Below are 20,854 nucleotides of genomic sequence, written 5' to 3'. Positions count from 1 at the left end.
CAAATATTTGCCTTCATTTAATTTATCCACTATATATTTTTGGCAAGCAGAATAGCGTACAGATTAAGAGCATAGATTTTACAGTCAGATAATAATGAAATGAGTTCCTTCTCTAATATTTACTAGGTAGAGGATCTTGGGGAGTGACAAAATCTCTCCAGTCCCAGTTTCTCTGTCTGTAAAAAAAAATGATAATGTGTATGTCATAGAGTTATTGCAAGGATTAAATTAGATCATAAATGTAAATCACTTAACACAGTGCCAGTATATATAGAAATCATACACAATAAATACTGCCATAGAGTCATTTAAGTGGCAAGCCAGCTGCTTCCTAAGCGTTTGAGTGTTCTGGGGAAAAGAATGGTTTTGTGCAAATCAAGAGGCCAGTTGGCCAATTCCCCTTTCAGGGTCCCAGGTTCCTGAAAGATAACGTCTGTCTGTCCCCTTTCATTGTCTGACTGATAACTTCATCCGAGCCATCGTCCCCCACCCCCATCCATTTGGCTGGGGATCCAGAAGGCACTGCAAGATCTTTTCGCCTCTCCCTTGGTCTCTGGGCGGACTGTGTGGGGCGTAAGGAGTAGCTTACTCCTCGGTTTTCAGGTTGCTGCCGCGGCCCCAGCCGGCTCTCAGAAAGGTGACTTCAGCTGGAGCGAGAATCCCCATTGGCTTCTCAATTCCCAAGGACTTTTCTTCTGAAAGGGAATTACAAGGCGAGCCTGCCGTTGCTTTGGCAACAAACTTTCAACCTCTGCCTAACTCTCTGGAATGAGAACATACCTATTAATACATTCGATAGTCTGGGGAGTGCACATTTTCTTTCAAGTGCAAAACAGCTCACCGGTCTCGGGTAGCAAACTGAGGGTAGCAAAGCCGAGAGCTCCGGTTGCAAGAACCTGTAGGCGGAAAAGTGAAAGTTTATCCGCAACAGGCGGTGGCTGCTGCAGAGAGTGCGCTCCTGAGAACGGATGGCTGTTGCGTGCAGAAAACTCTTGCAAAGCAGGCAAGTGGGGTCTCTTCTCCTTTTGCTGTGCATTTCTGCGGCGGGTGCGGGGACCATCCGCTATTCGGTGGCGGAGGAGATGGAGAGCGGTTCGTTTGTGGCTAACGTGGCGAAGGACCTGGGGCTGGAGGTGGGGAAGCTGGCTGCGCGCGGGGCGCGGCTGGTTTCCGAGGGCAACCGGCTGCACTTCCGGCTCCACCGCAGGACCGGGGATCTGTTCGTGAAGGAGAAACTGGATCGGGAGTCACTCTGTGGCAAAGCCGACCCGTGCGTTCTGCACTTTGAAATCGTCCTGGTGGAGCCCCTGCAGTCCTTCCGCGCCGAGGTCAGGGTATTTGATATCAATGACAATGCCCCGATTTTCCCAAACAAGGAGCCGCTTTTAAAGATCCCGGAGAGCACCCCCCTGGGCTCGCGTTTTCCTCTGCAGGGCGCCCAGGATCTGGACGTGGGCCTCAACGGTCTCCAAAACTACACCTTGAGCGCCAACGCCTATTTCCACCTGCACACCCGCTTCCGCAGCCACGGCCCGAAATACGCGGAGCTGGTGCTGGATAAACCGCTGGACAGAGAGGAGCAGCCTCAAGTCAACTTGACAATCACCGCGGTGGACGGCGGGTCCCCGCCCAAGTCTGGCACCGCCCACATCCGAGTGGAGGTCCTGGACGTCAACGACCACGTGCCCCAGTTCTCCAGGCTGGTGTACCGCGCCCAGGTACCCGAAAACAGCGCCAATGGTTCTTTGGTGGTCACTGTGACTGCCACGGACCTAGACGAGGGCTCCAACAAGAAGATAACCTACTCCTTAGCTCAAAACTCAGAAGCAATTCTCCAGACATTTCAGATTGACTCGGAAAATGGAGAGGTTCGACTGAGAGGTCCCCTAGATTTTGAAGCCATTGAAACATACGACATTGACATTCAAGCTACCGACGGAGGAGGCCTCTCTGCCCACAGCAAAGTCCTGGTGGAAGTGGTGGATGTGAATGACAATCCTCCTGAAGTGACGGTCTCCTCTGTGTCCAGCCCCCTCCCCGAGGACTCCCCACTACAAACTGTAGTGGCCCTTTTTTCTTTCCGAGACCGGGACGTTCGAGTGGGCGGGAAAATCACCTGCTTCCTCAGAGAGGACGTTCCCTTTGCAGTGAAACCTACATTCCGGAATGCTTACTCGCTGGTCACTGACAGAGGCCTGGATCGGGAGGAGGTCTCGGGCTATAATATCACCCTTGTTGCCATGGATACTGGACCACCCAGTCTGTCCACAGAGACTGTAATAGAGGTGCTAATATCTGACATTAACGACAATCCCCCAGTGTTTCGGGAAGACTCCTACATCTTGACTGTTCGGGAAAACAACAGCCCTGCAGTTTTTATTGGCAAAGTCCATGCGGAGGATTTAGATCTGGGTGAGAATGCCCAAGTAACATATTCTCTGCTGCCTCCAAAAAGTGGAGATCTATCGGTCTTTGCTTACATCTCCATAAATTCGGACAATGGGAAGCTCTATGCCCTGAGAACCATGGATTATGAGGCCATTCAAGATTTTCAGTTTGTGATAAAGGCAACTGATGGGGGTTTCCCGTCACTGAGTAACCAGGTTATGGTCCGAGTGGTTGTCCTGGATGACAATGACAATCGCCCAATGATCTTGTACCCATTGCAGAATGGCACCTTGCCCTGCAATGATCTGGTGCCCAGATCTGCAGAGGTAGGCTACCTGGTGACTAAGGTGGTGGCTGTGGATGGCGACTCAGGTCAGAATTCTTGGCTTTCATATCATCTACTTAAGGCCAGTGACTCTGGGTTATTCTCTGTTCAACAACAAAATGGGGAAATCCGTACCCTGAGGCAGATATCTGAGAGAGACCCCATGGTTCAGAGACTGATCATTCTTGTTCAGGATCATGGCGAACCAGCTCTTTCCACTACTGCTTCACTCAACATCCTGCTGGTAGATGGCTTTTCCGAGCCCTTTCTGCAGTTCCGGGACCCATCCAAGCAAACTACTATGGTAAACCCATCCACTAAATATTTGGTCATTTCTCTGGCTGTGCTTTCCTTTCTCTTTCTCCTGTCTGTCACAGTGATCTCCATTATACACATCTACCAGAAAATTAAATATAGAGAAAAGATCACAATTCAAGAGCATTTCTATGATGACTGTAATTTCCCTAACCACCTGGTACGAGGAGCCAATGGATCTTTATCCCAGCCTTGTCCCTACGAAATGAGCTCAGCCACAGGCACTGGCACTAGTGAGTTCCGGTTTCTTAAGCGCTTTATGCCCAACTTTCCCTTCCCCAATGGCACTGGAGAGGTAAAACCAGAGGCTGGCTCCAGTTTACCAGCAGATTCTGATAGGAATAGGTCTCGAGGGTCAGAGGGTCATGCCCGAGTACCTAATGACTATATGTAGCTCATATTCATGAGCTGTATGCACCCAATATTCATGTCTCACCTGGAGGTTCATTAGTGGTGACCCTAGAAATGCTTAGTTCCATAAAGATATCCTTTTGTTTTACCTTTAAATTATTTTCCAGTAGAAAGGTGTGCATGTATAAGGGAGAAAACTAGCTTCTAGTTTTGATGTAGTATCAGGAAGCAACTGGGTTTGAGAAACAGAAATGCAGTTTATCATTATTCAGAAATTTCTAGATTTTTGTCCCTTGATGAGTGGAGATATCTTGGAATCAACATCTTGCATGCTGATTCATCATCACGCAGAGGCCTGGTGAATGGTGGTCCTCACAGATAATCAGGTGGGAGGAAGGGTACAGAAAATAAAGGATTTGACTTATTTGCAAATGTGCGTATACGGCAGATATAAGGCTAAAGAAACCCAGTTCAGGAATGTTCTCCAGTGGAACACTACTCAACCCTAAGAAAAGATGAAATACTGCCATTTGTGACATGGCTAGACCTTGAGCATATTATGCTAAGCAAAATAAGTCAGTCAAAAAAAGCCAAGATCCATATGATTTCACTTATATGTAGGATATAAGACTGAAACTCATAGATGCAGACAACAGTATCGTGCTTACCGAGGGAAAGAGGTAGGGGTAGTAAAGGGTAGAGGGCCAAATATATGGTGACAGAAGATGACATTGAGTGGTGGGCACAAAATGTAATATACAGATCATGCATCATAGAATTGTATACTTGAAACTTATATAATCTTTTAACCAATGTCAACCCAATAGATTTTTTAAAAATATGTCTTTATAGATTTCAGAGAGAGGAAGAGAGAGGGAGAGAGAGATAGAAACATCAATGATGAGCGAGTCATCGATCAACTGCCTCCTGCACCCCCTTTGCTGGGAATTGAGCCTGCAACCTGGGCATGTGCCCTGACTGGGAATTGAACCTTGATCTCCTGGATCTCATAGGTCAATGCTCAACTGCTGAGCCACACCAGCTGTCCAGGCACCCCCAATAGATTTAATTAAAAAAGAAAAGAAAAAGAAAAAAGTTAAGTTAGATGTAGATTTCTTAATGGTTGAGGCCTTAGGCAAGTCCCAAATCTCTCTTTATACACAGATGTCTATCCCACTCCTTATCAGAGAGCAGTTATTTGAATGAAGAATGAAGAGTGGATGAGAAAAATAATAAATTAAGCTTGTTGTAGCTAACAAGTGCTATTGAACAACTACAAAATTAAAAGAAAAAGAATTCATTAATACCAATTAATTGACCTTAAGAAAATACATTTTCATATATTACCAGGTTAGATTTTAAGCCATTTCCCCCTCTGAATATTTTAAAGGAATGACCTGGAAACCGAGCAAAGGAGTTATTTCCTAGCAAATCATTCATAAAATGAAATGGAGTAGGGACACAAGTTGGGCTTCTTCTTAATCATCACTGTTTGCCTTCATAAACTACTTTAAGTTCTTTCATTCTAAAATTAAAGAAATCAATATTTAAAAGAAAAAAAAAGGAAAAAAAAAAGATTCTGCTTTAATGGGTTTTAATTCTAATTCTGTGCCTTATTTTATACAAATGTGTGTAAATTCAGACCCACAAGAATATGTCCTGCACAGCAGGGCACAATATTTGTACCTAGAATTCCAAGGGTAGAACAGTACTTCTTAAAATATTTCTGAACTATACCAGATCATATTTATTGATATGAGCCTTATTCTTGGAATTATAATACCTAATGGTACCACCTGGTGGTTGACCTAGTGGCCAGGGTATACTAAAAATTAGTGCTAAGTTATTTTAAAAATATTGGAGATGCTTAGGGCAGAATTGATGTAACTTATCCTAACTTTAATATTTTCCTTAATATTTTGAGAATAGGTGAAGCAAATGCAGAATATCAACAAATTATCTTTCTTATCAATATCAAATACCTTCCATAAATTGAGATATAATTCTGCTCATTGGAGTAAAGGTCTTTCTTGCACAAAACAGAACAGGTTTGTGTTCCAGGGTATCTGGGTTAGGTTTGGGAAAGGCAGGTTGAAATCAGAGGCTTTAAGAAAGAAAGGACATAGAATTAACTTTTATGGGTAAGTAGTAATTAGTTAAAACACTATTAACTAAAAGCCACTGTATTAACTTCATTTGATTACATAATTGTATTTTATTACATTTATCGATGTGAGCACAATTAATAGAGCCTGGCTTGATGTCAATGATAAGAAAATGGTGTAGATCAGTGATCTTAAGACTGAATTTCAAACAGCAGTAAAGTTCACACACACACACACAAAATGAACAGGAGATGTAGATCTGTCAACTTTTTACTTTTCCATGTATGAACATTAAATTAAAAAATTTTAAACCTATCATTTCATACCATTATTTTATAAAGAAAATGATATTTTAATATAAATGGTAAGACAATAATCTCATAAAGGAACTATCCTTTGAATTAAAAAAACAACACAGTTTTATGAAAAATGTATTTTTCCATTATTTTTTCATTTTCACCTTAGACCAGTGAAAATTTTGCCACTGACTTCAGATTGAGAACTACTGGAATAAATGATGATCTAATCTCATTTTTATTCAGACTTAAAGTTCCCAAGAAATTTTCAATTGTACCTGATGATTAAAAACTAAGAACTTCTCTGTATCAATTTGCTGAGTATGATGTGAATCATTTGTATTTGGAGAGAACTATATACCAGCTGAGATTAAGTCCAGGTTTCCATCAGCAAGTTAAAACAAAGAATGGAAATAATTAGGACACTTACTCTCCCCTAAATTTCAAGTGACATTAGAACTATTTGCATTTATTCAAATGCGTGGAAGTGCTCCTGTATAAAAAGAACCTGATAAATATTTAATAAAAAATATCTCAGTAGTTTGGACAAATTGCTTCAATTACCTATGCCACTTTGAAATACACATAGATCTACATTTCCACTGGAAGTTTTAAGAATTTAAACTCTTTTGAAACTTTTTATTATGAGATAATTTTAGATATAAAACTGAGAATAGTATGGAGTTCTCATATACCCTTCACCTAGCTTCTCTTAATGTTAACACCTTACCTAACCATAGCACAGTTATCAAAATTAAGAAATTAACCTTGGTACAATTCTATTAACTAAACTACAGACTTTATTCAGATTTTACCAGTTTTTTCATTGATGTCCTTTTTCTTTTCAAAGATCTAATCCAGGATCCCACACTGCATTTAGTTTTGTCTCTTTAGTTTCTACCCCCATGATAGTTCCTTAACCTTTCCTTGTCTTTCATGACATTGAGACTTTTGAGGAGTACTAGTCAGTTATCTGCACTATGTCCCTCAATTTTTTTCTGTTTTATTGAGATGTGATTGACATATAGAACTGTGTAAGTTTAAGGTATACGGAATAATGACCTGATTTACATATATTGTGAAGTGGGTTACCACAATAAGTTTAGTTAACTGAGCATGTCCCTCAACTTGAGATTGTGTTTGTTTTCTAATGATTAGATTGATGTTACGCATTATTGGGGAAAATGCCACAGGAGTGATATTGTGTCCTTCTCGGTGCTGCATATCAAGGGCACATGATGTAAATATGTCATATTAATTGGTGATACTAATCCCTTTTAATTGTGGTAAAAACACAACATAAAATTTGCCACGTTGACTGTTTTTAAGTGAACAGTTCAGTAGTCTTAATCTTGATCACTTGGTTAGGATAATATCTGCCAAGTTTCTTCACTGTAAAGTGACTATTTTTCCCTTTGTAATTAATAAATTTGTGGGAAGAGACACTTTGAAACTATGCAAATATCATGTTTCTGCTTAAGCTTTTGCTCACTAATTTTAATATCCAATGCTGGATATTTCCTGTGGTAATTAGTACTGTGCCATTCCAATGGCAATTTTCTATTTCCCTGATTTCTTTCACATTAATTGAAACTTTTCTGTAAGGAAAACGTGTTACTTCTCCCCTATTTATTATTTAGTTAGTTATTTCTTTTATTTCTAGTATATGGACTCATGGATATTTACTCTATTAGTTTGGTTATAATAGTATTATCATTATGTTGTTGCTCAGCGAACCCTTTTATCTAGAATGAAGAGCAGATTTTGAGGACTGGAATTATCCACATAAACACATTTTGATCAAATTTAGTATTTCTTTGTAACACTATATGTTAGATTATCTTAACAAGCAAAGTTTCTTTAATCTTGGTGAGGTTTATTTATAATGATGTTTTAACTTTAAATGAAAATTACATTAACTTGATTTTAAATTTCCATACAGTCATAAAACTATTAAATAGATATTAAACTATGAAAAATTTAATTATGTAGACATGTTTATATATTTATAAGGTACATATAATAGAAAAGTTATTTAAAATAGATTTATATACTGAAATTAGACATACAGATATATAAGAAATGGAATTGGTCTGGTTTTATTTAATTCTCCAAAATAAATAAATATACTGCTCTTTCTGTCATGTCTGTGTATTTTTCTGTTATAGTTGTTTTCTGTTTAAGGCCTGATTCCAGAGCATATGTGGGTGGCCTAGTAGATGAACATAGGTGGGGAGACCAAGTGAAAAGAAGACAACATTTTGAATAAATAAAACTTAAAGATAATTGTAGAGATGAATTCAGGAGTTCTGCCCACAAAATAGACAATAAATATGAAAGAATAAAAAAAAAAATGAGAGACTGAAATAAAAAAATAGATGGATATGAACATAGTCTATTAGAAATTTAAAAAATGAAATACAGTCATGTAAGGAACCTCAGCAGATGGGATAAAATTTAGGCTTGGAGCTATCGAAGAACAAGCTAGTAAACTGGTATATAACTAAGAAACTCATCAGTAGCACACAACAAAAAGATACAAATTATGAAAGAGTAGTAAAAAATATTATAGTTATCTATTGTTATGAAAGAATTAAAAAATAAGAGACTGAAATAAAAAAACAGATGGATATAAACATAACCTATCAGAAATTTTAAAAATGAAATTTACCCCCAAATGACAAGCCACCCCAAAACTTAGTGTCATAACACAGCCATTTTATTATGCTTGTGGACTCTATAGGTCAGGGATTCAATGGAGGCACAGTGAGGACGGATTGTTTGCACTATCGTGTTTGAGGCCTCAGGTAGAAAGCCTCAAAGACTGGGGTGACACGGTGGTTATGAGCTGGTATCATCTGGAGGTGACTTCCCTGTCATGACTGATGCTGGCAGTCATCCAGAGAACTTGCATGTGGCCTCTCTCTATAGTCTGTTCTCTTTTACAACCTGGTGGCTGGGGTCCAAGAGCAAATACTACCTCTATCATATTTCTTGACTTTAGTCAAGCAGTCAGAGACAAGATTTAAGCATAGGTCCTACATTTTTAATAGAGGAGTGTCAAAAAACCTTGGAATCAGGTTTTAAACTGCCACATAAGACCTGGAAGATAGGTTGAAAAATCTTAACATAGACCCAATAGAAGTTCCAGAAGAAGAGAATGGAGGGAAAGCCAGAAAGGAGCAATGAGAAAGATAATAATGATTCTGGTTCTTGTAAGATGGCAAATTAGATGGGCTGCAGATATCTTATTCCATGACCAGCCTTGGAATAATCATAGATTATGGACCTCCCAACAAATAAAAGCCAAGACCAGATGGTTCATGAATGAATTCTACCAAACACTTAAAGAAGAATTAATACCAACCCTTATTAAACTCTTCCAAAAAATAGGAGATACCATTTCCAAACTCATTTTATGAAGTCAGCATCAACCTGATACCAAAGCCAGACAGACATCACAAGAAAACTACAAGTCAGTATCCCTGACCTGATGATCATAGATGCAAAAATCCTAAACAGAGTACTAGCTAACCAAGTTTAACAGCACATTAAAAAGAATCATACAGAACACCAAATGGGATTTATCTCTGGGATGTAAGGATGGCTCAACATATGCAAATGAGTGTGATACACCACATTAATAGAATGAAGGATAAAAATGACATGACCAGAGAGAAACAAGATGGTGGCGTAGTTAACAGCTGCACCCGCCACCTCCCACAACCACATCAAAATTACAACTAAAATACAGAACAACCGTCACTCAGAACCTCCTGAAATCCAGCTGAACAGAAGCCCTACAACCAGGGAACTGAAGAAGCACCGAGACCGGGAGGAGGGGCGGAGACGAGGGCGGATCAGGGCTGAATCCCGGAGACGCGGCCACAGGCCCACACCTGGTGCCAGTGTTTAAACCCCGGAGGAACATCTTGGGGTGGAGGTTTCCCCGAGGAGCGAGAGGTCTCAACCCCACAGCAGGCCCCCAGCCCAGGGCTCCAGGGCCAGGAAGAGATGTCCCCTCAATTTCAGGCTGTGAAACCAGTGAGGACTGTCCCTGAGGGTCGCAGAGGCTGCGGGAGCCCCAGAAGCTCCTCTCAAAGGGCCCGCGCACGGACTCACTCAAATGCGCTCCCTCTGAGCCCAGCGCCGGGAGCAGCCTGAAAGGACCCGGGACACTCGGGGAGGAACTAACCTGCCTGAGATCCGGGCGAGAGGCAGAGGGGCGGCTTCCTCCCAGGCAGAAGGGCTGGCGGAGGCCATGGCTCCTTTGGCGAGTCCTCCCCACACACAGCCGGCAGGCAGGCGCCATGTTTGAATCGCCAGCACCTGACTCACACCTTTGGCCCCGCCCAGTGATTCCCGGAGGCCCCGCCCCTCCCCACCTGCAGCTCATCCAGGCCATTTCCAGGGGCTTTTCTGTGCAAGTGGCCTCTAGAGCCTCATGCTTAGGACTTTCCTAAAAGCTCTCAAAGAAGCAGCAGCGTGCCCCTTATGGCTTGATAAGTGGCCCCAGGCCTGGCACAAGCGGCAGCCTGCATTGGCTCATAGCTTGGGCTCTCTGGGACACCTCCAAGCCCAGCACAAGTAGCAGCCAACTACGGTTTGCTGAGTAGCTCATGCTGGGTGGGCTGGGAAAGGCACTGGCACAGGCTGACTTTGCACCTCCCGGGAGGCCCCAGAGACAGTGCACCTGGTGGTCAGACTCGACCACGCTGGATTACAAACCTACCACATCCACAAGTGACACACTCAAGGGGTGCACTTGGTGAACACCAAACCTCCACTGAAGTAAATCCTGCTCCATAGGGGTGTCTCCAGCACAGCAGCTCTTTGGCTGTAGTTGCAGCTGTCCTCATAGCTGATTGGCCTGGGGGTCAATTCCTCCCAGTGACACCAACAGCAACCAAGGCTCAACTACAACAGGACAGTGCACATAGCCCACACAGGGGAGCACTTAGAAGGCCCAGCTCAAGTGACTGGAGAGGCTGAGCCACTGAACCCTACAGGACACCTACTACACAAAGCCACTCTACAAATTCCAGGAGACATAGCAGCTCTACCTAATACATAGAAACAAACACCAGGAAGCAGCCAAAATGTGGAGGCAAAGAAACATGTCACAAAGGAAAGAATAGAAGAAATCTCTAGAAGAGGAACTAAATGAAATAGATCCAAGCAAGTTATCAGATACAGAGTTCAGAATTTTGTTTATAAGGATGCTCAACCATTAGTAAGAGTATTATGAAAACAACTGAGAAAATCGATGACATAATAAAGTGCCAATTTGAAATGAAGGCTACATGAACTGAAATGAACAATTATTTATAGGAAATCAACAGTAAAGTAGAGGATGCTGAGAATCAAATCAGCAATTTGGAACACGAGGAAGTAAAACACACCCAACCAGAATAGCAAAAAGAAAAAAGAATCCAGAAATATGAAGATAGTATAAGGAGCCTCTGGGACAACTTCCAATGGCCCAACATTCATATTATTGGGGTGCCAGAAGGGGAAGAAAGAGACCAAGAAATTGAAAACCTATTTGAAAAAACAATTGCACTGGGGAAAGAAATCGACTTACAAGTCCAGGAAGCACAGAGGGTCCCAAACAAGAGGAATCCAAAGAGGCCCACAGCAAGACACATCATAATTAAAATGCCAAAGGTTAAAGACAAAGAGAGAATCTTAAAAGCAGCAAGAGAAAAGCAGTTAGTTACCTATAAGGGAGTACCTATATGACTGTCAGCTAATTTCTCAACAGAAACCTTGCAGGCTAGAAGGGAGTGACAAGAAATATTCAAAGTGATGAAAAACATGGAACTACAACCAAGATTGCTCTACCCAGCAAAACTATCATTTAGAACTGAAGGTCAGATAAAGAGCATCACAGATAAAAAAAAGCTAAAGGAGTTCATCACCACCAGACCAGCACTACATGAAATATTGGAGGGTCTTCTTTAAGAAGAAGCTAATGAACAAAAGAATCTGACGAACTAAATAGATCCAGAGACACTGATGCATGCAACAGACGATCATATTTCAGAGGGAAGAGGGAAAGGGGGTGGAGGGTGGGAAGAGATTAATCAAGGAAGTTATATGCATATATGCATAACCTATGGACACAGTCAATAACGGGGTGAAGGGAGCAAGGTGGAGGGGGCCAACTGTAATACTTTCAACAATAAAGAAAAATTAAAAAGATAAAAATAAAAATAAAAAGCTACATACAGCAATATACTAAAACACACTATAGATATATAAAATTGAATGTTTAAAAATGTTCAAGTAACCTGTAGGAAGGGAGAGAAAAAAAGAAAACAGAAAACAGAACAAACAGAAAACAAAAAATAATATGGTAGACTTAAGCCCTAACATATGAATAATTACATTAAATGTAAATGGTCAAAATACAACAGTTAAAAGACAGGTTGTCAGAATAGATTTAAAAACATTACGCAAATATGTAATAAACTCTATAAAAAAATCACTTCAAACATAACAGGCAAGTTGAAAGTAAAAGGATGGGAGAAATATATTGCAAATGTTAATCAAGAGAAAGCAGAAATGGCCATATTAATATCAGGTAATGTACACTACAGAGAAAGAAAATTACCAGAGACAGAGAGGAATATTATATAATGACAAAAGAGTCAATTCACCAAGAAGACACAGCAATCCTAAATGTATATGCATAAAACTGATAGCTAAAACTGATAGAGCTGAAGGAGAAATAGACAAATCCATTATAGTTTGGGGCCTTCACCACTTCTCTCTCAACAGCTGACAGGCAACTAGACAGAAACTCAGCAAGAACTCAACAATACTATACACCAACAAAATCTAATAGACATTTATAGAACACTCCACCTAATGAGATCACTCTTTTCAAGTGATCACAGAACATAAACCAAAATAGATTATATTTTATAGGCTGTAAAACAAATCTAAACAAATTTTAAAGAATTAAAATGATATAGAAGGTGCCCTTCAACCTCAGTGGAAGAAAATTAGAAATCAATAATGAAAGATGAGATGGAAAATCTCCAAAACACTTGAAAACTAAATAACACACATCTAAATAGTCCATGGGTTAAGGAGAAAAATCTCAAAGGAAATTTAAAAATTCACTGAATTGAATGAAAATGAAAATACAACATATCCAAATTTGTGAGACACAGCTAAAATTGTACTAGAAGGGAATTTTACAGTACTAAATGCATACAGTGGGATAGAGGACAAGTCTCAAGTCAATAATCTAAGCTCCCACTCAAGAACCTAGACAAAGAAAAACAAAATAAACCCAAAGGAGGAAGGAAGTAAAATTCCCATAATTTACTATATGCTTAACATTTTTAGATTTTTATGTAAATAAGAATGTGCTGTATTTTTTAGTTAGTTAATGGGGAAGACGATAGAATGTAATATAGGAGTTATTTATTTATTTATTTTTATAATGCAAAACCTATTTATATTGACAAAGCACTATATCCAAAGGTTTACATACCTGAATTAGTTTATGTAAACATATTGAGATGTTTTCTCAAACTTGCCAAGATGTATGAAGTCTGGCACTCATCCCTTTCCATTTTTTTTATAACAACTGCTACTTCCCTCTGTGACTTCTAACAACCCAATTTATTAAAAGTTAGTTCAATGTAAATGTAGAAGACACTCTATTCCAATAAAGCAAGTTCAAAAATAAAATAGAATCATCCTTGGGTTAAATTTGTCTGGGCTAGAAAGTTGTCCTGCTGCTGTTACTTTTGCATCCCTTCCAGAAACAGAGAATCATTAGTCTATTCAGGGTTTTAGCCTCAGCTCTGGAATAACTTGCTACCTTAACTAGGGCAAGCCATACCCCTCTTTAACTCTCAGATCCCTCAAAATAGTTATACAAGACTAGATGATTTCTAAAATTCAGCCCTATGCTGCCATTATTTGTTTTGTAGTTCTAATGTTAACTATCACCTAATGCTATGAATTTACAAAATTCTTCAAAATAAAATAAAAAAGACTCAGAAAGCAAATTTTGTTTCCTAATGAACTTGTAGTTGGAAAGGACTTAACTTAAATTACATTTTTAAAATATATCTTTAGTGATTTCAGAGAGAGGAAGGGGGAGAGAGAGAGAGAGAGAGAGAGAGAGAGAGAGAGAGAGAGAGAGAGAGAAACATCAATGATGAGAGAGTCATTGATCAGCTACCTCCTGCATGCCCCTGACTGAGGATCGAGCCCACAACCCGGACATGTGCCCTGACTGAGAATTGAACTGCTGTCTCCTGGATCCTAGGCTGATGCTCAACCACTGAAGCAAACGATAGCTCTCTCCTCCTTCCCATCAAAGTCTGATTGAAATAATTGAAAGGATTTTGTTTACGCCTCACATAATTACTTTTTTTTTTTTTTTTTTTGGCGTAGGGAGAACAATTAAGGTTTACTTTCTTAGCAACTTTCAAGTATATAATACAGTATTGTTAACTATAGCCACCATGCCATTAGATCCTTAGGACTTAATTATCATGTAACTAAAAGTTTATACCCTTTGACTAACATCTCTCCATTTCCCCCACCCCCAGGCCCTGACAACCACCATTCTACTCTCTGTTTCTATGAGTTCATTATTCTAATATTCCACATATAAGTGAGATTATACAGTATTTGTCTTTCTCTGTTTGACTTATTTCACTTAGCATAATGCCTTTAAGTTTCATCCACATTGTTACAAATGGCAGGATTTCCTTCTTTTTTATAGCTGAATAATATTCCATTATATATGCATTTAACATTTCATTTATCCATTCATCTTTCCATGGACACAGGTTTTTCCTCATCTTGGCTATTGTGAATAATGCTGCAATAAACATGAGGGTGCAGAGATCTCCTCATGATGATGATTTAATGTTCTTTGATTATATACCCCGAAGTGGGATTATAACCAGTTGGGTTATGTGGTAATTCTATTTTTAATTTTTTGAGAAACCTCCATACTGTTTTCCATAATGGCTGCACCAATTTACATTCTCACCCTAATGTACAAGGGTTTCCTTTTAGGGGTCATTTAGACTTAGCATTTGTTTGTAGAAGTTAACAGGACTATGTAGAGAAATTCCTCTTTTTAAATATAACCACTAATAATAGTTAGATTTCTGAAACACCAAAATGTTCCAGACACTAGACTGAACATTTCATAAGCATTGTTCCACTTAATCATTGCAACTTCATGAAGAAGATAACATCATTAGATCCTCTTTTTTCAGATGAGGAAACTGAAGTTTGGAGAGATTAGGTAACTTTTTAAATATTACATATATGAAGTAGCAGAGCCAGGACTTGAGTAAGCCTGTGCTCTTAATGATCATTTTAAATCACCTCCCAAAAATACTGTTAACAGAACAAATTGCTCACACATGCACATACTCAACCTGCAGGACTCGCCTATAAATTGAGTATTAGAGCCCTGTCCGGGTGGCTCAGTTGGCTGGAAGTGTCCTCCCATGCACCAAAAGGTTGCAGGTTCGATCCCCAGTCCAGTCAAGTATGGAAGGCAACTGATGGATGTTTCTCTCTCACATCAATGTTTCTCCCTCTCCCCCTCCCTCCCTCCCGCCCCTCTCTCTTCCCCTTTCTCTCACAAATCAATAAAAGTGTGTCCTTGGGTGAGAATTTTTTAAAAATTGAGTATTAGGTATATGAGCCTAATTCAAACTGGAAAAAAGGGCCCATCCATAGTCTTTAATTTTCACCTCAGGCTGCATTCTACATATGCCATGATGTTCCCATCTTTGGAGAAAATTTAATTTCCTGCAAAATCAGAAACAATTCTGTAGTAGAAAATAATTTCAATGGCTCTGTGTTTAAGTCGGTACCATAAAATTCAACTTCGCTCCACCTTCACCTCCTCTGGGAATCTTTCCTGATACCCCATTTCTGTTCTTACTTAAATAGCCCTTTTAAGAACCTCACAGCGCCTGCGCAAATCTCAGCCTTCGCACTTACCCCTCACTACAGCAGTTGTCGCTTTACTTGGGTCTCCCTCTAGGACGCAACCCCCTGGGGTGTGGGCGCCAGGCTTTATTCAATTTTATATTGCCAGCGCCTGAATATGATCTGAAATAAACCCCTGCCGATGGACTTATAAGCTCAGCGGATGCATGGCCAAACGACTGGCCCACCCGAAGCGGAAGATCCAATTCAAGTCACTCTCAGAGGAAACTGTACAGCTCTGATCTTACGGTAATCAAATAATTGATAATATGGTAATAAGGCCGTATGCTAATGAACAGTTGTTTTGTTCACATGGGCTAAATAAGAACCCTAGGAGTAATTTCACCCGTCAGGAGGTGAGGAGTGGGCGGCCAGACTTGGACGGCGTCTCCGGGAAGGCGCGGGAGGCGCGGGGCTGCGGCGCGGACGCCTGGCGGGGCTGCAGGCTCGGGGCGGGGGGCGGCGCCCGCGGCCGCCGCGCTCTCCATCTTGGGAAAGGCGGGATCTGGAGGGGCCGGGTGGCCGGGGCTCGGAAATCCTCGGCCGCGGGCCCCCGGGTTAGGCCTTTCGGCCAATGAGCGGGACTGGACAGAAGTAGAGGCTGTCCCTCTTCCAAGGCTTCCGAAGGCGTCTTTTACCAAGACGGCGCGCTCCGAGGATGCGCAGGAAACCGCGTGAGGAAACCTGGCGGAAAAGGCAAGTGGTGCGTTTTCCCCGCCGGGCGCAGCGGCCGTGGCCCCGGGCGGGCAGGGCCGCGCGGGTCGGGGCGGCTGCAGCGGGGGCGGCGGCGGGGAGCGCGCCGTCTGCGCAGCCGCGGGCGGACCCGCGAGGGCCGGGTGCTTTCCAACGAGCTCAAAGGACGCTTTAGCTGCAACCGCAGGAGAGCCTTTGCTCCCGGCTGGGAAACCAGCCTCGGAGGCGCTCTGCCTTTACAAGTCTGTTCTGTAAACTTTTGTTTTCTGAGAAAAACCCCTGAGTCTGAGATCTTCGCCCTCTGAAGAATTCTTCTGAACGTTGCAGACTGTGCACCGGGGACACGCGTGAGATTTGGGTGAATTTTTCATTGGAAAACTACACAATCACTTAATTTCCATTTTCACAATAATGAGCGATGCAATCGTGGGGTAAATAATTTGCCCATTTGTGAGGGGAAATCGCTGGGTGAAGAACCACCGAGGTAAGTTTGACTCTCACAGAAAGGAATGGTAGATATCAGCCCTCGCCTGGGACCTCCTAAGGTCCAAATCATGACAATCAGTGACAACCCTTGAGATACGTGCCCCTCAGCAACCTGGTTATCGAGGTCTTGACTGAAGTTTTAGTCTCAGTAAATAAGAAAGGGCTGGATTCTCCCAGCTCACTGATTTCTCCAATCTCTGGAAAGTACTCACTGGATATTTTAGATACTACTGATATCTGTGCATTATAAATATCCAATGCCAGAAAATTACCAGGCAGTTTCACGGCTACGTGGCAAATTCTCAGATGATTAACTTTGGAAATAGTTTCAGAAATATCTTCATGTGGAGAATGTTGGATGACAAGTCCATAGAATTGGTCATTTTGACACCTATCTGCTCAACCTGGAACAGACTTCATCTCTTTAAGGATTATAATCTCAGCGTTCTGGAATAAAAAAATTGCCTTGACCCTCCCAGAATTTTTTTTTCATTGAATGTTAAAAAATAGTCCATATTCTGCCAACCTAATGCAGTACAGATATGAGAGAGATACATGCAACATCACTTTACTGCCAATGAAATTAGGTTCCTAGAAGCTGAAAACAAGACAATACGTAGAGACAAGTGTCATCTTTGGCATTCTTGCTTATGGGATCTGGTTAAAAAATAGAGGAAAACATTCCCTTTGTGAATAACATTAGAGTTGTAATTTTATGGCTCTAACTTCAGTAGTGTTTTCTTCTGAAACATAGAGGATCGCTAATTTATAGTCAACAAAGATTGATAGCTTAGCTATTTTTATCTCTTTATTTACTTCACAATGGTCTTGGTTTAGAAGCCAGTCTCCTCTTTATTGTTAAATACAGAAAAGAAATGCATTTTTTTCTGCTCATACCTATTTTTTTTTAAATCTTCCAAAGGTAAGTTACCTCTAAAACTCTGTGTGGACTGTCCTAGCAGATATCCAGAAGCTTGACAAGCAAACTCATCGCAGTTCTATACATAAAAGGATAGTCTTCATAACTTTCCAGGGAAGGTCAGGCTATTTATTTTAAAGTCCTCTTTTGCTTCACATTTCATAGGTGATGGCTGATAAATTGTAATAGTCTACTTTTCGGCATCACTGGTCTCCATCTATTAAATTTAAGTAACTATTTATTTGAGATGGCTAATATTACATAGTTACTTTATATTGAAAAAAGTCGTTATGGTAACACAAAATCAAATACAGATATAAAACTGCAGTTGACCCTTGAACAATGCAGGGGTTTGGGGTTCCGACCCTCCCCCAGTCAAAATCCCCATATAACTTTTGACTGCCCTGAAACTTAAGTTTTCCCTTAGTATCTGCAGGCGATCAGTTTCAGGACCCCTAAAGATAGCAAAGTCTGAATGAAGATGCTCAAGTTTCCTGTATTAAATGTGTAGATCAATGCACACAGTTGGCTCTCCACATCCACAGACTCCTAACAGCAGATCAAGAACAATACAGGTATTTATTGGGAAAAAACCCCATATAAGTGGACCTATGCAGTTTAAACATACACTGTTCAAGGGTCAACTGTACAGGGGGAAATTATTTGAGGCATAATTTACAGAGTTGCTGTGTAGTTCATTCACTGCAATGCTAAATTTGTATTTATTAATATTTGCTGTTTCCTTTTTTATTAAACATAAAAAATAATTCATTCTTTGGCAATTAATAGTCCAGCATCTCCAATGCATTAAAAGGAAATGTCATGTAATATGGACTGGCAAAACAATCTATATATACTCAAATCAGGCTAGAGCCCATGGTGATGTCAGGTCAAGATTTTTTTTCAAGGAAACAGTTTGTACCAATAGACAAGGATGATTCTCCTTAAACTAAAAATGCCAAGATTCTTATGCAAGTGTCTCTTTCAAAGCCATTAGTTGCAGTTTGCAATAGGGGCAAGAATAAATGCCTACAAGAATTACCTTTACTTTGAAATCCTGCTTGCTTGAACGTTGTGAAATGTACAGAGGTGCCTTGGTTTTCGAATGTCTCTGTTGACGAACATTTCGGGTTATGAACGCCGTAAACCTGGGAGTAAATGCTTCGGTTTCCAACATGCCTCGGGAGTTGAACAGGCCATGGGCTTCCACTGAGGGCAAGATCCTGAGGCCCAACTGTCGGCTGGGAAACCTCAGTTTTCCAATGTTTCAGAACTTGAATGGTCTCCCAGAATGGATTACATTCTAAAACCAAGATACCACTGTATATCTTTATAGATTACAGAAAGAAGTATTTGTTTGTATTCTTAATAAGGCAAAAGTAAATAGTTTGAGTGTTACCACAGCCCAAATTTTGACCCTAAGCTGATAAAAGATGCTAGAGCACTCCCCTCCCATGCTAGAATATTGCTTGTATAATTCCCGCAGGGCCTCAGTGCTAGGTCACTGAAAAACCCCTTTTCCTTTTGCCATCTGATTGCGGAGTGTGCAGCCAGTTTCTAAGCTGAAGACCACGGGAGGGCTGAAGATTACTGTCTTTTGAAAAAGAGCTAGCAGTATGGATAGTGTCTCCACACTGCCATTATCTTCGATAAGGAAAAATAGTCCCATAAATCCTTTTGGCTACTTTTTCTATTAGTTCTTGTAATTTACATCTCATGGCTGTAAAGAGAATAAAATGACCCTATAGTCTAAAAAAGAGAGGCAACCCTAATTATGATATCCTTTGATATCCTATGATATCCTTTTGCAATGTGTTCTTATTTTCTTTTTAAATGGTTGATCTTTTTGTTTTGTGTTAAGTTCATGATGACTTGCTTTCATTTTCTTTGATATATTTGAAAATATTTTTCTGATCTATATATAAAATTTTTCATTTTTATGATATTTTAATATGTTGAAAATTATTGAAAATATAATTATAAAAGTGACTTCTAAAATAACTTCTCTGATTGGGCAGTATAGGAAAAGTCAAACGTAAGAAATTAAACCTACTGTAATGACATAATTCTTCATTGTATAATAGAGTCCCTCGTTATAATGAAATTATAAATATATATTTTATTTAGCTTGTAATATTGTAGCTTTTTTTTGTAGCTTCTAATTCTAATATATATGATTAGTTATTAAAGGAGATTAAGGAAAGGAAATTAAGGAAAGATTAAGGAAATGAAATCATTGGTAAAGGGCACTCAAAAAGGAATTTCAGCTCTCATCAAGGTTTAAGAATTTAACTGATTTAAAATACCACAGTGGATATAATACATTGAAACCTGGAAACCATCGACAAATATAAAATATTAGCACTGCTTCAGTCATCTCTGGAGAAACTTCCGTTTCTTTCTAGATGGATGAGTAGCATTGAAACGGAAAGGTGGAACCTTATGAATTGTGAGGACACCTATGAATCAAACATGGGAGACTTAACAATGTTTTTGCACAAAACCTAATGTGTTCTTCAGTATTTTTTCTCTGAAACATCTTAGATATTAAGTTTTTAATACTTAAACTTGTGAGAGGTGCTAGATTTTGTAATTTTCTTTTTATTTCCTACTTTCCTCTCCTTTATGTTATCCCCAAATTCACCATAACTGCTTTAATTCAGAGAACCAATCATAACTAAATAATCATGTGCTTGGTTAAATGTAAAATTTCCAGTGATATACTAGTCATTATTTTCCTTTGTGATATACATGATCATCAGTATATCTCTATTTGATCTTAATTAAGTTTTGCAGCCTGTGTAAAGAGCTGTTTTTAAAGATTTGGGTCTTGGGTTTCATTCACCTGGATAAAGTGTGTTAAATGCTGAATGTCAATGAATTAAAATATTTTGAATGATCATATTAATATAAAAGTAATCATGAAAAGCAAAAATAACATCAACAGAATACAAGTACGAATTTATTTCTAAATGCTAAGAAAGGGAAC

General features: G+C 40.0%; 1 protein-coding gene across 1 annotated transcript; it reads left to right on the top strand.

Moving 5' to 3' along the window:
* Window positions 1–968: 968 nt before the first annotated feature.
* On the top strand, window positions 969–3,422 carry PCDHB1 (protocadherin beta 1). The gene has a single exon (XM_016205551.2). It carries the CDS (start codon window positions 969–971, stop codon window positions 3,420–3,422), a length of 2,454 nt encoding a protein of 817 aa, XP_016061037.2.
* Window positions 3,423–20,854: the final 17,432 nt, after the last annotated feature.

The sequence above is a fragment of the Miniopterus natalensis genome, chromosome 4 (genome assembly GCF_054644295.1).
Source record: "Miniopterus natalensis isolate mMinNat1 chromosome 4, mMinNat1.hap1, whole genome shotgun sequence".
Classification (NCBI taxonomy): domain Eukaryota; kingdom Metazoa; phylum Chordata; class Mammalia; order Chiroptera; family Miniopteridae; genus Miniopterus; species Miniopterus natalensis.
Note: the sequence above shows the minus strand (reverse complement) of the source record. Positions and strands in the feature narration are given on the sequence as shown.

What these genes read in the sequence shown, in the direction of transcription:
- PCDHB1 (XM_016205551.2), top strand. Translation starts at nt 969, where the DNA reads ATGGCTGTTGCGTGCAGAAAACTCTTGCAAAGCAGGCAAGTGGGGTCT.